At 44.8% G+C, this 18681-nt stretch overlaps 2 protein-coding genes across 9 annotated transcripts; one reads left to right on the forward strand and one right to left on the reverse strand.

Moving 5' to 3' along the window:
* The first annotated feature begins 491 nt into the window (after positions 1–491).
* Positions 492–10668, forward strand: LOC100709593 (transmembrane protein 50B). 6 transcript variants are annotated; one of them, XM_025903628.1, is made up of 9 exons: positions 505–661; positions 1905–2088; positions 2426–2461; positions 2643–2755; positions 3713–3780; positions 4185–4277; positions 6707–6764; positions 7366–7432; positions 10636–10668. In XM_025903628.1, the coding sequence occupies exons 2-8, from the start codon at positions 1990–1992 to the stop codon at positions 7409–7411; spliced, it is 513 nt and encodes a 170-aa protein (XP_025759413.1). In that variant the 5' UTR covers positions 505–661; positions 1905–1989; the 3' UTR covers positions 7412–7432; positions 10636–10668. The 6 variants fall into 6 exon arrangements, with proteins under 6 accessions (XP_025759411.1, XP_025759413.1, XP_025759412.1 ...); XM_025903627.1 differs by having other exon boundaries at positions 7366–7446; positions 10636–10665; XM_025903626.1 differs by lacking the exon at positions 10636–10668 and having other exon boundaries at positions 492–661; positions 7366–8221.
* Positions 8489–15086, reverse strand: ifngr2-1 (interferon gamma receptor 2-1). Of its 3 annotated transcripts, none has more exons than XM_019352998.2 (8): positions 14925–15086; positions 14581–14790; positions 13265–13373; positions 12497–12681; positions 12221–12369; positions 10479–10620; positions 10188–10336; positions 8489–9154 (listed from the first exon to the last, which is right to left on the reverse strand). In XM_019352998.2, exons 2-8 carry the CDS (start codon positions 14618–14620, stop codon positions 9026–9028), a joined length of 903 nt encoding a protein of 300 aa, XP_019208543.1. In that variant the 5' UTR covers positions 14621–14790; positions 14925–15086; the 3' UTR covers positions 8489–9025. The 3 variants fall into 3 exon arrangements, with proteins under 3 accessions (XP_019208543.1, XP_019208544.1, NP_001348024.1); XM_019352999.2 differs by having other exon boundaries at positions 14958–15063; NM_001361095.1 differs by lacking the exon at positions 14925–15086 and having other exon boundaries at positions 8760–9154; positions 14581–14760.
* Between the last annotated feature and the right edge of the window lie 3595 nt (positions 15087–18681).

Below are 18681 nucleotides of genomic sequence, written 5' to 3' on the forward strand. Positions count from 1 at the left end.
ATCTGCTACCCAGGTGTGAGGTTTGATGTTTGTGGATTCAAACATCAAACCTGGGCAGCAACATGAGTCCAGCTCAGAGAAGACTCAGTTAAAACAGCGACACCTACTGGACACTTACTGTGGTCACATGTGATAATGCCGTTGCTGTTCTGCTCTTCTTTCATTTTTAGTTCAACAAACCAGCTTATAGAACAAAACGTATTAAGAAGGCTGCTGTGTTTATGGTGCTCACCACACGGGTCTCACAGATAAGACCTGAGACATCTTTCATCTGTGCTGGATTGAGGTGTGAGTGAATTTAGATCGATATGCTGATGGGAAATAAAGATGAATGAATGAAATGCAAAAATCTCCCCATGTGTAAAGATTTTTAATTTAAAACATTTTATGTAAAAATCTAATTTTTAGCCAGACTCGTCCATCACATGAGTGTATACGTGTTATTTGTTTGCCAGCATACAGCACTTCACTCCCGCTAAAGTTACTGAGTCTACAGGATGCAGAGCCTGGTCCTGACCGCAGGAGGCAGCACTGTGCCGCAGAGCCCGTGAGGCTGCCGGAAATGAAGCCGCAGAGCGGAAAGATGCAGACGAGGCGCTGTGCAGTAAATGGAAAGTGAAACTGGCGCGCGGCTCCGTTTCATGGGGGTGACTGATATCAGGTGAGTTTTCAGACAGCTCGGAGGCTCGCAGGCAGGTGCGACTAACACGCTGCTTCATGCCGGATGTTACCTGAAGGATTAAAGAGGGAAATGAGGCGGGTTACGAGCACAGTTAGCGTTAGCCTCCGTTAGCTCGGTGGAACAAATGCTAGGTGAGCTGTGACCGTCACAGGACAGGTACACGGTTATTAATCCAGCAGGGAGCGAAGAACAGACAGGTGTTAACAACCCTGACGGTGTGGGAATCTGCACACCTGCAGGAGGCTGACGGAGCAGCCACGCCTGTGTTGCGGTGGAGCTAACAGTTAGCCCCCGATCACCTAGCAAATACTTTGCCCTGCGGATACACCTGCGCTAAATAGGTACATGAGAACAAATGAACCAGCCGGAACAAAACAGAGCTCAATAAATATGAAAGAAATAAAAAGCTGAACTACACAGTGTAAAGTATTAAAATCCCAAATAAATTCTAAAAGACCACAAAAAGAAGCTCCTTTAAATTTAAAAGACCTCATAGACTGAAAAAGAAAATTAAGTTAAAATAAAGTAACTATATCACAAAGTGACTTGTTAAAAAAGAATTAAAAAGAAAAAAGAAACTAACAGTAAAATAAATCAGCTTCCTGCAGGAAACTGGTGAGCAGGTGTTAACAGGTCAGCATCTGCAGCTTCAGTCCATCACTGAAACATCTCAGTGCTGGAGACGGGACAGGTGACACTCCTGAAATAGGGCCTCTCTTTTTACCTGCTAAATCACCATGGTAACTGATGCTCAACACCTTACCTGGTCATAACCTGCACCTGTTCAGGAGGAGGTGATGTTCAGAGTGTACTCTGATTCAATTTCTGTGTGAAGCTTTTTCCTGGGAGCAGTGAATGAACCCCGGCTGTGAATCTCAGACTGAACTTGTGCTCATGTGATCACGTGTTTATGGAGGAAATGTCTAAATGTTGTTCTGTGTGATTCTGACCTGCTGCTGAGTGTGTAAGCTGATAATGTGTGACAGTCAGCTAAACCCAGGTAGAAACATGGATCTGTTTCTCCCGTCTGTTTATTTTTCAAAAAGTTCTTTTGTGATTAAAATGGAAAAAAACCTTCTGAATGACGATGTGTCCTCATATTTCTGACAGTTTGTAGCAGATGTGGTGAAAATCAATGTCCGTTGGTTCTGGTTGAATCTTCAGATCCTGACGTCCTTCACCCACTGCAGGACGCTGTTAACGGCCTGTGTTTGTTTTAAAGGCGTCTTTCACAGAGTGTGAGCAGCTGCTGAGGGGGCGACAGACTCACCTGTCAGTATAACTGAAGAAGAAGGCGGAGGAGGAGGATGGCCGGCTTTTTGGATAACTTCCGCTGGCCCGAGTGTGAATGCATCGACTGGGGCGAGAGGAGGAATGCCGTGGCCTCTATCGTGGCCGGAGTTCTGGTTAGTGTGAGGCAGAGAGGGGCGGAGTCTGTTTGAAATCAGAAGATAAACGTTCGCTGCTGTGAGTTTGGTGAATGCGGTCTTATTGGAGCTGTGAATATTCAGCTTCACGGGTCTCAGTGATCTGCACTCCGTACCTGCCGACACTCCAGGCTTCCTGTTTGTCCCACAACAATCCCATAATCTGTTTACCTCAAACTTTATTGTTAATAATCCAGAAGTTTGCTGTGATAGTCTGATGTGTGTTAGCTGTTGGTAAACGGCAAATGGACTGGTTTTTACATCTGATCAATCAAAGCCTCATTCACACAAACACTTTGCTTTGCTTTCTATCCAGTATTCACACACATTCATCCATCGGAGAGCAGTGAGGGTTAGTATCTTTCCAAGGACGAGAAAGAAGTGAGATGAGTTGCTCCACCTCCTGAGCTGCAGCCACCGCATGATCTGTAAACACTCAGGCATTAGTGACAGCATGGATGTCTGCTAAGGATGGACAGGAAATAAAACCTTTAGAAACATCACGTCTCACTGTGCACGTTCTCTTCTTTCAGTTCTTCACCGGCTGGTGGATCATGATCGATGCCGCTGTGGCGTATCCAACCCAGGAGCAGATGAACCATGCCTTCCACACCTGTGGCGTCTTCTCCACCATCGCTTTCTTTATGTAAGTGTGAAATGTTGCTTTCGTACTGTACATGCTTTCAGAGTTGTTAGACCATTGAGGCGCAGGTGGGTGGGGGAGAGTTATCCACATGAAATAGCCTGAAAACACATGTAAGATTTGCTCGGGTTTGTTCATGTGCCTCACAGCCTCCTTACAAGCAGCCACTAACGATTGTGTGCTTTATATGGTTTCCTCCTGCAGTGAAATGTAATTTCAGCTTAAACATCTCAGCGAGGCTTTGAAAGGACAAATTGTGACCTCTGATGACGCCTAATTACTCAGAACTCTTCTTTCACCAAAGAGGAACCAAAACCTTTCATGATGTGACAGGAAAGCAGCCAAACTGCAGAATCATTCAGTCTGTTGTTACTCTGACCTCCATGCTGTTAATGAGCTCAGCTGGTGTCAGACAGGTTTGACCTCACCGAGGGCGTTACAGACGTGCCAGATTTCACGGTGTGATTGGAAACTGGTGCTGCAGTGAAATGTGAATCAGCAAAGGTCAAAAACAAAGCCGAGTGTCTGATTGAGACTCCGAAACATGATGATGATGATGATGATGATGATGATTATTATCATCATCATCATCATGGATTGCATTTATATAGCGCTTTTCGAGACCCTCAAAGCACTTTACAATTCCACTATTCATTCACTACATACAGTTGTAGCCACAGCTGCCCTGGGGCAGACTGACAGAAGCAAGGCTGCCATATCGCGCCATTGGCCCCTCTGGCCAACACCAGTAGGCGGTAGGTGAAGTGTCTTGCCCAAGGACACAACGACCAAGACAGAGCTGGGGATCGAACCAGCGACCTTCCAGTTACAAGATGAGCTTCTGGACCACAGTCGCCTGTCAAACAGGAAGTGATCATGTGATCACTTCCTGTTTATGTCTGCAGTGTCAGCAGCATGAAGCGCTCAGACTCATCTATGTGACTCTGTGTTCATTCTCAGGATTAATGCAGTTTCCAACGGCCAGGTGAGAGGGGACACGTACGGAGAAGGCTGTATGGGCCGGACAGGTGAGTGTTCGTCACCTGTCAGGGATCTGTGGACCTCAGAGGTGTGAGAAACGCACACGTGAGGCGGATGTTAGGAGTAAAGAGCAGAGCCTCAGCTGTCTGTGTGGCTGTAAAGAGACTAATATGTGGTGTAGCTCAGTGGGCGCACAGACCACATGCCGGCGTGGGTTCGAGTCTGACCCTTTGTTACGTGTTGTCCCTCTCTCCCCCTGCTTTCCTGTCTCTCTTCGCTGTATCTATCCAATAAAAGCTAAAATGACATTTTAAAAAAACTTATATCTGACGGGCGGTGTGAATCCTGCCCTTTGCACAGCCTTCAGGATGGACAAACACAGCAGACTTTGTTTGCTGTGTTTTACAGTACTGCTCATAAGTAATTGTACTGCATGTGTCTGCGATTGCAGGAGCTCGTCTCTGGCTCTTCATCGGCTTCATGATGATGTTCGGCTCGCTCATCGCTTCCATCTGGATCCTGTTTGGAGGCTACGTAGTGCCGAGTGAGTGTCACCCTGACCATCCACTGTTTCTCCCCTTATGCTGGGCATACACTGTGCGATTTTTGGTCCATTTGTGAGCCGATTTTTCAGTCGTGCGACTGTTTTGGTGATCGGCCCGAGTTTCGCCTTCATCGTGTGTCGTGCATCATGTAATATACATGGGGTAACGAGAAACGATTAACACCTCACGACCAGCTCCCGATCATCAATCGCTTGGTCGTAAGAAAATCAAACCTGTTTGAAATCCTGTCGGCCATCGTGAGGGTGTCACCGCAGCCTCTCACTGCGCACACACAAACACAGAAATGAAAGTGAAAAGACGGAGCAGCACGGCAGTGCAGTGTGTGAGCTGGACACAAGCGATGGAGGCGCAAGTTGTAGAACTTTGGCAAGCTCATCCGAGCCTTTTTGATGTGGCCTCACAAAATTATCACGACCGCAACAACCGTGAACAGGGCTCTAGACTAACCTTTTGCCACGGTTGCACTGCTGCGCCTAAAAAAACAAAAGTTAGGCGCACCCAAATTTTTCAACCGCATCGCTTAACACCGCAGTTCTACATGTGCACTTTTTGGTTGGGGAAAATTGCTGTCCATACAGACACTATTGATTTGTAAATGATTAACTAACAATCTTGTGCTTGTGCTTAAAGTGCTTTGGCTCTCTTTGGCAATATTGTAGACAATGTTAAACTTAATCATCATCATCATCCTCTGACGACCTGTTTGCTGCTGCCTGCTGCTGAAAGGCAGTGGGGAGAGGGGACACTTGGGCAGTGCATTTATTGCAGCATATAATGTGTTTTCTGGATGCACTGCTGCTTTTTCAGCATTCAGAGATTGATGGCTCCGTGTCAGAGCTGCCTATGAATTTCAGACGGATCAGACCTTAACTTAACAAAAACGTTATCAATAGTTCTTTTCATCTTTCCTCATTACCCACAGCTACATCCACTCTGTAGGGCCTAGGCTGCTCACTAGGGCTGGGCATCATCACTGATTTCTATAATCCATTCGATTCGATTCAATTTAGCCTCAGACAGTCAGAAATATTATAATTCTGATCATTTATCAGTACCGACACTGTGAGACTTCATCAGAGGTGTGAGCATCACAGCAGATGCCTTTGTGTCAAAGTAACTGAGGATAAAACAGAAAAACATGAAGCAGATTTTCCTGGCCTGACTTTTTATAGCAGATAACCTTAAAAATATTCTGCAATTTTGCATAATTTTAAAGTTTACATTTCTTCAGTATTGAACAACAAAAAATAGGCTCTTTTTTGCAAGGTCACTTAAGTAAAAAAAAAAAAAGAGCAGCTGACAGCGCTGTAAACAACGGTAGACTGGTGGGACCAATTTGGTCGCACTGTAGAGCCCTGGTGAAGAGTTGGATCTACATTGCTGCTCAATCAGCTGCCTGATTAATGTTTTTCATTACCAATTTAGCAAAGTTGTTGGTGGTGTGTGTCTGTGTGAGTGAAAGACCGAGAGCGAGAGACAGATTTTGTGTTATAACCTTCATGTTATGGACGCACAGTCTGAGCACTCAGGTCGCATCAGAGCATCGTGACCTACGAACTTCTAACCCCTGCAAGTCAATCGTACAGTTTGAGCAGGAGCTGAATAACACGACTGAAAAAATCACACAGTATATGTCCAGCTTTAGTCTGTCCTAGCTGGTCTTTGCTGAACATCCAAACATGCAAACCTGGAAATGATCACAAGGCTGGAGGGAAAACCAGAAGTTCTATCTTTAAATTAATAACAGCTCAGCCTGGACAAAGTCAGAGTATGTTATGGTTTGGAGCTCGAAGTCACTGCTGGCCTTTATCAGCTGCTTCATGGTGTTTTCTTCTGCTCTGAATCACATGACCTGTTTGGAAACTTGGAGCTTTTTCCTGTGGTTTGGTCTCTTTCACACACAGAAAAATCCACACGAACTGAAAGTGAACCTCAGTGAATCACTACAAACCACACAAGAACGTTCAGACTGCTCATTGTTCTCGTGACTGAGGCGCAGGTAGCACTCAGGGACAGCCCTCGCTTCATTTCACCTCCAGCGGGTGCAGTTTGTGGCTTCTCACACGTGACCACAGCAGGGTGTTTGAGGTTGCAGCGTAGACCTGGTAGTTGGATCAGGGAGTCTTATTTTAAATTCAACTTTGCTCCTGCAGCAGGTCCATACGCTGCAGTCTTCACCCTGCTGCGCTCGCTGTGTGAGCAGCAGAAGAAAAGCCTTGTGGTTATTACACTGTGGAGTGGGTTCCTGCCAAGCTGATTGTTGCAGCTCATTTCCAAAAGTCTAAAAATACAACAAATGATTTTAATCTGACTTCCTTAGACCTGCGCAGGGAGTCGGCTCTCTCTGAGCATGCTCAGTCGCAGTGAAACCTGATGTGACTGATAACGTGTCGCTGTGTTCCCTCAGAGAAAGAAGTGGCTCCGGGGCTGGCTGTGTTCTTTCAGAACGCCTTCATCTTTTTTAGGTGAGTGAAAAGCAGCAGCGCTGACACTGAAGCAGCTGAAACGGCGCACCCTTACGCCAGGCCTGTTGTAATTAACCAGCTTGGTGCCAAATATGTGCTTCCTGCAGCGTTGCGACACGTTACATGAAACCTGTTGCATCTTATTTCCCGTAATGGGCGGGAGCTCCTGCCGGAAAGCCTGGCTCAGTTTAACCCATTCAGGCCCGTTTCTGTTCCACTAACTGATGCAGAAAGAAGAACTGAAGCCGGGCAGATGGATACGAGCGTGAAGCTTTGACATCCACACAGACTGTAAACACCAGATTTCTCAGGGAGGGGGTTTCCAGCTCTAAACGACCGTTTCTGTTTTCTAACCTGCTCCAGATTAATGATTGATTCACACCTTGTCTTGGTTGGAGTTTGTGTCAGTCCATCAGGACCATCATGTTTCACCTCCACCTGCCCCATGTTCATGTTAGTCTAACCACAGCTGTGTAGCTATTACATGACAGAGCTTCATTAGCCTCCAAACATCACAGCGCTGTGGAGCTGAGCTGTCTGTTTGGATCTGTCTGCTCAGTGTGTGACATCACTGTGACATCACTGTCTCCTCTCTCTGCAGCACTCTGATCTACAAGTTCGGCCGCACTGAAGATTTATGGGGTTAAGACGTGTACACACACACACACACACACACACACACAGCCCAGACGTTTTGTATTCTGCTGTTTTAGTCGAAGCTGTAAAAACACTTTTAGTATTAATGTTGCTTTTTAAATGGAGACCAATCAGTGCTGCTGCGCACGCACACACATGTAAATATAGTTCTGTTATGTTTCACTTCTCTCTCTGTGTCAGTCTCACTGTGTTTTGTAAAATGAGGGAATTCCTGCTGGCGGGCAGGACCGCCGCTCTTACTGTTAAAGTGTCACTCTGGGAGATTTCAGCTTCACTTCTGTTGGTTAAATGCTAAAGGTCACATGTTATCCGTAAACAGCTGGATGTGAGACGCACCTCTTGTGCTGACAAGAAGACGTAAACAAAAACCCGAACAAACCAGCCCCGTCCGCCAGTCGAGCGGAGCGATGTGTAGCCGCCCCAGGTGTCTCTCTCACACACGCTCAGTCTGGACTGTTTTAGTTTTTTTTTTTTAACGTCAAACTGTACCTGATTGGTTTCCAGATTGCACTTCCTGTGACTCCTTCAAATTAAAAGTCTGATTGTTACACGTATTTTTAATGAAAATCTTCCAAGCTGACACTTCAAGGGGGCGGGGCTAATTTATAGCTGGAAGAACATTTGCTGTCTCGTCTCAGTCTGACACTGGATTATAAAAGGACGTTTGTCTTCCTGAATGACTACGATGTGTGTTGAGTTTTCAGTATTAAAGTTTAAAATCTCGACTGCTTCAGTCGTTCCTGAAGCTCTGAGCAGAAATCAAACTGTCATTTTTCTGAAACAATAAAAAGTTTTGTGGGCGTGGCTGTGAGCTGCTGCTTTGTTTGTTATTGTAACCTTTGACCTGCTGTTTACTGGAAGCAATGACTCAGCCTCACCAGTGATTCAGACATTTTATTAAGGTGAACTCCGCTTATTCAGAAGGACAGGGAGTTGACCTCTGCAGGGAGGCGGGGCTTCCTGTGATCCCCCCCCCCCGGGAAAAAAAAAGTTACATGAAATTTCCCGTAGACAAACATTTACCCAACAAACACTTCCTATTTCACTGAAACAGGAAGTGTTGGCCATGACTGTCCTCTTACCGCAGCCAGTCAGATCCAGCAGTGAGCGTGTGATTCCCACCTGCCTGGGAACGCTCTCACCGACAGTTATTAATAAAGAAACTAACTCAGAGTTAAACAGGACTGTAGGAAGTTTGAGAAAGAGCACACAGACGTGTACGCAGTTCCTGTTTTCTACTATTTCCTGTCAGAGGTTTGAAGCAGTAGCAGCGTGGAGAACATTCAGGGAGGCGTGGTCATTCAGAAACAAGACTTGGTTAATGCTAGAGTGACCCGCTCCTCTGCTGCGATGGTCGTTAGAGCGCAGTGATTAAAATTAGTGTCAGGAAGCTGCTCGCTGCGCTCCATCCTGGTTTTACTCCACCAGCTGTCCTCATGGGAGTAGTTCACAAATGTTCTGAGATCAGGTGCATCCAGGTGTTCACAGGTAAATATTCCAGATGGTACATGGTTACATCACCTGGAGCAGGTGAGCGACTCAGTCACCTCTGCTGGTAAACTCTGAATGGAGTCTCTGTGAGTGGGCGGAGCCTCTCCAAGAGTTCAGGAAGCAGCGGCGGGAGGGCAGAGTGCTGATCTGGGCTCGTAGTTACCGTCAGAGATCTGGAGGTCGTCACAGTGCTCTTCAGTGGGATTAAATGTTCGGACTTCAAATTCCCCAGGAAACTGATTCTGAAGGAGGAGAAGACACAGGAACCTCAGAGGCAGTGAAGACTAAAGATGGCCGATTGGACGAATATATCGACTATCGACGACAGGCTGAGCCTGTTTTTACAACAGCCATTTATTTGCCCATCAGTACGTCTGCTAATAATGGTGGTTGAAGCTAAGAGAAGCGCTGTTTTAATGGCACACTCTTCCAGCTGTGAACAAATGCAGCGATTCATTTACTCAAACTCCAAACAGAACAAAAGAACGGCAGCAGCCTCTGCTCAAAAAACCAATTTATTCAAATAAAAAAACCACAATGGTGGTGAGGGAAACACAGAACTGACTTTTCCCCCCACTCTAACCGTGTTTGTCTCACACACTCGACCAAAGAACAAATAGAAAATTAAACCAAAAGTCGGTTAAAAATCAAAATGTCTCTTCTGGCGAACATAAAAAAAAAAAAAAAAAATCTCCGATGTAAAGCGAAGTCTTCTGTGCGATTTGGTGCATCTCAAATAAATAGATGAATAATCCAAAAAGTAGCTATATTAATACTGAAACAACTCGCCCAACCTTAGTGAAGACATGAACAGCTGTTACAGAGCTGGCTCGTTCCTCAGGTACTCCCTGCTAACGTTTGCAATGTTTCTACTACTCTGTTACATTTTTACCCCGGAGTCAGATGAAGCCATTTACCTCATAATGCTCACGAACATTTACTCTGAGGACGCCGTGTGAAACGAACCGATACGACTCAACGAGCCAGAAAAGCGTCTGATGGAACACCGGCACCGGCCTGAACTTTTCTGCTGTTAGCCGCTGTTATTGAAACTGAAGTGGATCTAACTTTGCTGGACTGACGGCTCTGTTAACACCATTGGACAGTTCAGTGACTCATCAGTCACCATGAAGAACCACGTCAGTCTTACACACTGATCGTGAAGCGAACACTTTCAAAATCAGCTCTTTTACTCGCCTCGCTGAAACACTCACAGTAGATACAGCGCCCACTAGTGTCTGTGTGGTGAGTGTGTGCAGTAGTGTTGGCTCTTACCGGTGGGATTTCATATTTATATGGCTCCAGGCAGCGTTTGATTTTCTCAGTTTGGAAAAACCCGAGGTATCCCAATGCAAGAATGATGATGGCGAGGACCACGATGCCGACGAGCAGCCCCACGATCATCGGCGTCCTGTTCACGTGTTCTGAGAAAACAGACGCAGTGATTTTACTGCTGCAGCTTTAAAACCTTCAGCTGATTCAAAAGCACCGGAGTCGTTTACATTTGTGTCTCTGGTTGGAGTCGGAGCGCGTTAAAGGAACGTTACACTAAGAAGAGCAGCTTACCTGATGCAGGGATGACCTCACACTGGATGCAGCTGCGTGGTTCCATGGGTATCCCGTGGAGCGTATAGGCCACCTGAACACAGTACCGCTGCCCCTCCTCCAGCTCTTCAATGGTCGTGGAGGCTACAGTGTCTTTATACGCCTGATGAAGACAATGACACACACACACACACACACACACACAGCAAGTGAATTAAACATAATTCTGTTGAAGTGTTTGCTTCTGCTCGTCTTCTCCTGTACTCAGATAAGATTGTGTTTCCCAGCTGGATTATCAGTCTTTCTGTTTACTGTCAGAGCTCCATGTGTGCTGATGGAAAGTAACCCAGCTGTGCAGCTTAACATTGATAAGAGCAGATGTTTATCCCCCCATGGACCCATGACCACATGCTGTTTCAGGCCTTCACTGCTGCTCGTTTGTGGCTCTCTGGCTTCAGTTTAGTCCTAAAAATGAAGGCGCAGGATTCATCTGGACACGAAACTGCTTCTCAGTCACTTTGAGCTTCTGAAAATGGGAACTGTATAAAAATAGCTGTAATTCTGAAACAGTTCGTACAGACTGTCTGTTAGTCTCTGTGGTGGTGCAGAGGCAAACTGTCCAAATATGCATGGACCTGCCTGCACACACTGACAGATACATGTGACTGTATCAGCAAGCACACTGGCACGAATAATAACAACTAAAATAAACTACTCAAAAGGAACACTTTTTCCTTTTTTAGGAACACTAAAAACTACAGAGCCCAGCAAGGGACATTCTTCAATGCACATATTAAACAAATATGTAAGACTGCTTTCTTCCATTTGTGCAACATTTCTAAAATTAGAAATATCCTGTTTCAGAGTGACGCTGAAAAACTAGTTCATGCATTTATTACTTCCAGGCTGGACTACTGTAATTCATTATTATCAGGATGTCCTAAAAACTCCCTGAAAAGCCTTCAGCTAATCCAAAATGCTGCAGCAAGAGTCCTGACAGGGACTAGAAAGAGAGAGCAGATTTCTCCTGTTTTGGCTTCCCTTCATTGGCTTCCTGTTAAATCCAGAATTCAAAATCCTGCTCCTCACATACAAGGTCTTAAATAATCAGGCCCCATCTTATCTTAATGACCTTGTAGTACCATATCACCCTATTAGAGCACTTCGCTCTCACACTGCAGGCCTACTTGTTGTTCCTAGAGTATTTAAAAGTAGAATGGGAGGCAGAGCCTTCAGTTTTCAGGCCCCTCTTCTGTGGAACGAGTGAAGAATGAAGTCTGTTTCTGATTGTTTGGTCAGACACATTCACACTAATGTGCAGAAGTCATTTTGTAGCTCTGGCAGGACTCATCCTGCTCCTCTTTGCACAAAGGAGCAGATACTACCCCTGCTGATGGGGTAAGGCCTTCTACAGCCCCGTCCAGCCCTCCTAGAGTAACTGCCTGTCTCCTGGAATCTCCTCCATGTCTTTGAAGCTGAGCTGAGAGAAACTGTATCCTGGAGGAACTACCTGTGTAACCTCTGTAGGGTCCAGGTATCGCAGCGACACTGAGATTAGCCAAATGGAAAACTAGTGAAAAACAGTGAGAAAAGTGAAACAACATTCATGTTCTGGGGTTGTCTCCTGATTCACACCACCACAAGTTTCACTGACTTGATGTTAAACTCTGACTAAAGAGCGCTCCTTTCATTGTTTCAGCCCTGACACATGCTGTAACATCAGGTTAGCATAAACACCTCGAGGAATCACTCCGTGTTCTCACCTGCAGAGGACTCTCTCCCTCTCTGCCAAAGTAAATCCGGTGCTTGGCATTCTCGGCGTGTTCCTTCGCCAGCTCGTGGTTCTCACTCAGGTGTACAGTGAGTGATCCAGGCTGAGGCAAAATGCTGAACGGAGGCGTGCAGACGTCACCTGGAAGAGCAGAGCGAGCGTCAGCACAGCAGCAGCTCGTGGTTCACACTCTGGTCAGGATGGTTAACACCTCGAGTCTCACAGCTTCACCCACAGACAGCGCTGACACAGTTCAGAGGTTTCTCACCGTATCTGCTGCAGGCGTTAACACCCTCAGATCTCAGCCCCCGTCTCTCGGCCTGCACACGCAGCGTCACGCAGCTGTTCTCAGGCGAGCCGTTAGTGTCGCTCGGCCCAATCGCTGATATGTTGCAGGAATGTAACGGCGTCTGGATGCAGGCTGGAAGAGCTTCCCATTTATCAGAGTTAAATCTGAGGATGAGGAACAGAAACAGACACGAGTCAGAGAAAACATCTGCTGAGCGTTCGCTCTGCTGTGAAACTCAATCACACTCGTTCATTAAATGTGTAATGTTGGGTAAATTTTGTGTTAATGTGTTGGTCTTAAGTAAAACTAAGATGTAACACTGAATTGATTGACAATTTATACTTTATACTTTAAAAAACAGTCAAATGAAGTGGGGACATTTTTGACCCCTGAGGACCACAGCTGTATGGAAATCGGGAGGACATTATGAGGGTTAAACAGGAAGTGCAGTGTGGCACCTCCAGCCTTCCACCTTCTGTTTGGGGTTGCTTTAGTGTTGTTGAAGCAGGAGCTTTGCTGACCTCTGACCTCCTCCTAAACATTTTACCAGCCCACTGTGGATTATAATCTGTGACAGTGACATTACACTCAGCCTGCTGCTCTCTGATGGCGGCTTTCATGTGAAACTGTGAGAACGATGGAGTAAATAAAATGTCATCAGCTGACCTCTCGCCACCATCAGGCGTGACGATAAAAAAGGAAGCTCCACCTTAAAACAGAGCACCTTCCTTGGCTGAGAGGTCTCACCTGCGGTAATTCACCGTGTAGGTGACGTCCGGCTCCCCTGGAGTCCAAGTCAGCTGACCCTTCTCCACCTGGACGTTCTGTGGCGGCGGCGGCGCCGCCTGAGACGCGACTGAGGCAGACGAGAATGAAAAGGTGAAGAAGGCAAACCAGAGAAATCCCTGCATAATCCAGATTATTGTCATTCGTGTGATCACAGCCTCAGGTGATTTATTAAAGAGACAGCAGGAAACATCGACCCCACGACGTCTGAGCTCAGAGGGACAAGGATGAAAAAACGAGGAATAACATCTGTCTGCTGCACACGGCACGTTTTTAAAAACTAAACAGATGTGAACCTGATGTTTGTGGTGACGTCACTAAATCGGATTTCTGTCATTTATTCACTTTCATGTGTTTTCTGCTGCGGACATATGAGATACATCTACATATTTATTTATGTAAGTTACACTTTAATGTGACTGTTTTATTCATAATTTCTAAACAACTGTTTACATAAAATATGAAATAATAAATTAATGATTGGACAGATCAGTTATTTACTGACTGAGAGTGTCGGAGTCAGAAATCTTTACAGTGAACAGATGAATGAACATTTATTGCATCAGTAATAATATAAATGAAGTATGAAGGTTAAACATGTTTACAGGCTGATTTAAACAAACACAGACAGAAGTGATGATTATAACCTGAAATAAACTCTTTGAAAGCTTCACAAATCATTTTCCTGTCATGTCAGGAGCGCTGGACATTTATAGCCCACTTCCATATTTCACACCAACCTTTAACCTTCCAGCTGCTGCGACTGTTTCACCTTTTTAACCTGAAACAGTCGCAGCAAACAGAAAAAGGACATTTTCTCATTTTAGACGCGCTGAACTGAACATTTCCTTCTCCGAGCTCACAGAGTTCCGTATTTTATCCGGATGATCAGTTTTAAGCTAAACTCTGACATTTGAACCTAAATGTGACTTTGTGACGTCGACGCTAAATCCACAGGTGAAAACCCAGCTGACAGGTAACAGCAGCCGTTCGTGTTTAGCTGGAAAAACCTGACGCCGATTACAATAAAACAGCTTGAATGAGTCATTAATAACTGAAGACATTAGAAAATGAAACTTTAACATCGGTTATTTTAAAGTTCGTCTGATTCTCTCTCACACACACACACACACACACACACACACACACACACACACACACACACACACACACACACACACACAGGATATTGCTTCATCCGTGATTAGCCTGCGGGGCTACAGGCCGTTGTTAGCCGGTAGCTCGGCAGGTATTGTCCGCCGGCGGTGGCTCCTTACCCCGGGAGAAGGCGTGGAGGCAGAGCAGGATCAGCAGCATGGTGTCGGCCTCATTCCTCGGTCTGTGGCCGGTGTCCGAACATGGTGGCTGGCTGGAGCTGAAGAATCGAAACACACACCGACGCACTTCCTGGCGGAGCTGGATAATCTGGACGTCTCAGTCCGCAGACTGCTTCTGTCTTGGAGGACTTCCGGTTCCGCCTCTTAAAGCTGTACGTGACAAACGATAACAATGATAAGAAAACACCAACAACTGCTCCACACGGTGTTTGATTACCGCTCACAGCCGCTGGGACAGACTGTGTTTACCAGCAGAGCTCAGAATCAGCTCAGCCCCACCTCACCTGTGAGACAGGTGAGTTACGCTGCCCTCCCACCTGAGTGTCCCGCGCCCTGCACGTCGAAGCTCAGCAATGCCCGTGTCAGGACTCGCCCTCACACCAGCTCACAGGGGGCTGAGTATCGACCGACCAGGGATTCCCCCGCGCGTTCACGTGAGGGTGACGTCAGCACCTCGTGATCAATCACAGGAAATGAGAGTTAAGGCTTCCAAATAAATAAATAAATAAATAATCTGTTTATTTTATGATTTTCTGTGCTGTGTTCAAGAAAAACAAAATGCATTCTAACACAGAGTGTTGCACTTCGATAACTGTGTACAGTGCACTGAAAATATGAAATATGCAGACAGTAGCGGTTTTAGATACGGGCGACACGGGCGGTTGCCCGGGGCGGCATCGTGGTGGGGGCGGCATCACGGGTATCGGCAAAAAAAAAAAAAATTGCTCGTACTCATGCTGCCCCGACGGCAGCCAGCGCATATTGGGAATGTCATAGGCACCGATCGGTTTTCTATCGCCCATTTGCTGGGAGTAAGGGCGCCCTCCGTTTGCAAGGTGCGCCTGCTGCTTGCGGCACAGGGAGGAGAGGGCGGGCGGCGGGGGATTCTCTGGCTGGCTGGAGCAGCAAAAATTACCAACTCGCAAAATAAAACAAAATAAAAACAAACCAACAAACACGAAAACACCAGACATTATGATACAGACTTATAATTTGCACCGATGTTTTTTCAAAATTCTATACGCGAAAAGTGAGCGCGAGAGCCCTCGGTGCGCCTGCGCGCTGCTGAAGTCAAAGTAAACTTCTCCGCTACATACAGTCCAGTATATAGAGAGACGAGACCACGAGGCTCCAGTTACAGCAGTGCAAGTAAACGAACAATAAATATTTAAGAGTAAAAAAATAAATATACACTTTAGGACTCGGGGTAAAGGGATCAATAACAATTTAAAATGTATATTTTATATTTTGTTGATTTAAAGTCTCACACACAACCCGTTTTTAAAGTTTAAAAAAAAGAGAAAAGAAGAGGAGTGTAGCGACTTCCACAGTCGGTATAGAGGCCGGGGATTGAGCCTATTTGCCTGACGCGCTGTCAACTTTACGCAATAATGCGAGAGGTGGAATTGCTTGCTTGTTTATTAAAGTGTTTGAAAAGTTTACAGAGCAATGTGTAATTCAAACTCTTAAAACATCACAGGCTCTAATGCAACAAGGGGAAACTCGTTGTGCTGCGGTCAACAAAAACTACGGCTACCCAGCCCTGCTCTGTCAAAATCAAACCAGTGAAAGACAGACTGACAACGTCCTCTTAATGTCACCGCTAGCACCCACGTGACTCCCGTTACACATCACCATAGCAACCAAACAAATGAAAACCCAGTGATCATTAAAATTCAATACATTTAATTATGGCTCCTACAAGGAGAAACGAGCAAAAGATACAGGTAAGCAGATGTGTCACTGGATAATGGCAGGTCATGTATCCTAAAACATTAAGAATCAGAATACTTTCTTAATCCCTAAGGAAATTATGTGGGTTATGTTCCTCCAAGAAGAAATGGTAAAAATAGTAACAGTAACAGACTAAACTCCAAACAATATATACAATAATATAATATTAATTAGTCAGTGTCAATTGTTGATTTGTCCTGTTCTCATTGCATGACGAATTATGATGTCTGTTTAGTAGACGTTTGCATACTATGCATACTCACTCTCTCTTCATGTGTGTGTGTGTGTGTGTTTCTTTTTATAACCATTCACTGAAACACCTAGAGATGGTTGAGTGGAAAAATTCCAGTAGATCAGCATTTTTGCACCATGCATCATGCTTAAATCATCTTTTGTCCCCATTCTGAAGCTCAGTGTGAACTTTAGCTCTTTTTCATGACCATGTTGATATTTTTAAATGCAGGAGTGGTTGCCGTTTGATGGGCTGATAAAATATTTGCATTAAGAAGTAGTTGAACAGGTTTTGGGAAGTGAGAACAACTAACTTTATGCTATTTATTCCAAATACTAACAGGTTGATGTTTGAAAATGTGTTTTTTGCATGCAATTGATTTTCCAAGTGAATTTTATCTAAGTGACTTCTTCAGTCTCCACTGAAAACGTTAAGTCCACATGAACAGAGTCAGTTTTTTGGGATTTCCTTACCTGGATGATTGAACATCTATCAAGACTGTGTAATGTAAAGTTTTTCCTTATTTTCACATTTGGTGTGACCTTTACCTTGATCCAATTCTCACCGGAGTTAAATCAGCTCAAGCTGTTATTGGTATCTACCCTCACACAATCTGGCCATCATATCATGACGAATTATGATGTCTGTTTAGTAGACGTTTGCATACTATGCATACTCGCTCTCTCTTCATATGTGTATGTGTGTGTGTGTGTGAGGGGGGGGGGCACCCGAGGGGGTGTTCGCCCAGGGCGCCAAACAGGCTAGGACCGCCACTGTATGCAGACTGGGTTTTTGTTCCATTTTGTTTTATTTTAATTTGATATCATTATATTAAATGTTTGGTTTTAGTTTCTAATATATTAAAGATAAAATCAGTCATTTTTGAAGTTATTTAATTAAAAAAAGAATATTGTACTCATAAACTTACATATGTTAGTCTGTAATTTCCTCTTCCAACAAACTGATAAGTTTAGAATTAACTTATTAAAAATAGAAACGGACACCAGTTTGTGGAGGCTGCCATGCTGAATACAGCGGGAAAGATATCTGGATACTGCTCCCTGCCGCTCAGCCTTATCACATTTTACGTATCAGGCTGGAGATCGGCCACATAAGTAGTACGCCAAAGGCAGAGGACAAGAGCAACTGCAGATGTTTGCATACTGTGGACGGACAGCTAGATTCATACCTGTTGATCATCTGAGAAGGGGAACCCTTCATCAAAGAAACCAAAATACGAACGAAAGGGACTACGCCACCGGCATCTTAATCAAATCCCACCCTCTTCTTCCTCAAGCTGAAGTCAGGGCTCTAACACATGGAAATGTGAATAAACCTGCTTATTTACTCCTGATTTTGTGACTATTACTTATTGTCAGCAGATCGGACGTGACCCTGCCGTTTCCAGACAGCTGACAACAATAACAGCTGGTTAAAAGTTAACAATTTACCAAGTAAGGTCAGGCTCGACTTTCCCCCTGATAAACAGTTTGGTTACATTTTCATTAAGGCCGTTTCTCAATTCTCAAGTACGCGAGTCCGTACTCGCAGGTGAGAGAACGCAGCGCGATTTATGTACGCCAGCGTACTTGATGACATCACAGCTCTGGAGTTTTTACTGCCGTCCCCTCTTAATTTAACTGTGATTAATATTTGCAATGGAAATTACATAACATGACATGAAAAAGATTACACATGATGTAATAGAGTTTTTAAAGAAAAGAAGATAATTAAAAAATAATCTGAAGCACTTTGGCAAAATTCGCTACACATCGCTTACATATCATCTGTTTCATAATGTTTAATAAGCTTCATACAGTTAAGCACAATCACTACATGACTGAAACACAAGCTTAATCTCTCTATTAATAAAAATAGTACACATGTATGCGTGATTAAAAACAAACAGGTGAGATGTTATAACACTTTTATTTTTATTTTAGTAAACACTCAAAAATTACAGCTGGCAGCTCCTGGGGTTTGGAAGAGAATTGAACAAATATTCAAAATCTAATCTGATCATTTTTGGAGCAGCCTTCAGGATCTCCACGTATTAACCTGCTGTTTTTGTTCCC

This window comes from Oreochromis niloticus, linkage group LG16 (genome assembly GCF_001858045.2).
Source record: "Oreochromis niloticus isolate F11D_XX linkage group LG16, O_niloticus_UMD_NMBU, whole genome shotgun sequence".
In the NCBI taxonomy this organism is placed as follows: domain Eukaryota; kingdom Metazoa; phylum Chordata; class Actinopteri; order Cichliformes; family Cichlidae; genus Oreochromis; species Oreochromis niloticus.

Coding starts and splice junctions, on each gene's coding strand:
- ifngr2-1 (XM_019352998.2), bottom strand. CDS start 14,620: ATGCTGCTGATCCTGCTCTGCCTCCACGCCTTCTCCCGGG. Junction 12,682..13,264: donor TACACGGTGAATTACCGCAG/GTGAGACCTCTC, acceptor CCTCATCCTCAG/ATTTAACTCTGATAAATGGG. Junction 10,337..10,478: donor TGAGGTCATCCCTGCATCAG/GTAAGCTGCTCT, acceptor CTGTTTTCTCAG/AACACGTGAACAGGACGCCG.
- LOC100709593 (XM_025903626.1), top strand. CDS start 1,990: ATGGCCGGCTTTTTGGATAACTTCCGCTGGCCCGAGTGTGAATGCATC. Junction 2,462..2,642: donor TCCATCGGAGAGCAGTGAGG/GTTAGTATCTTT, acceptor CTCTTCTTTCAG/TTCTTCACCGGCTGGTGGAT. Junction 4,278..6,706: donor TGGAGGCTACGTAGTGCCGA/GTGAGTGTCACC, acceptor GTGTTCCCTCAG/AGAAAGAAGTGGCTCCGGGG.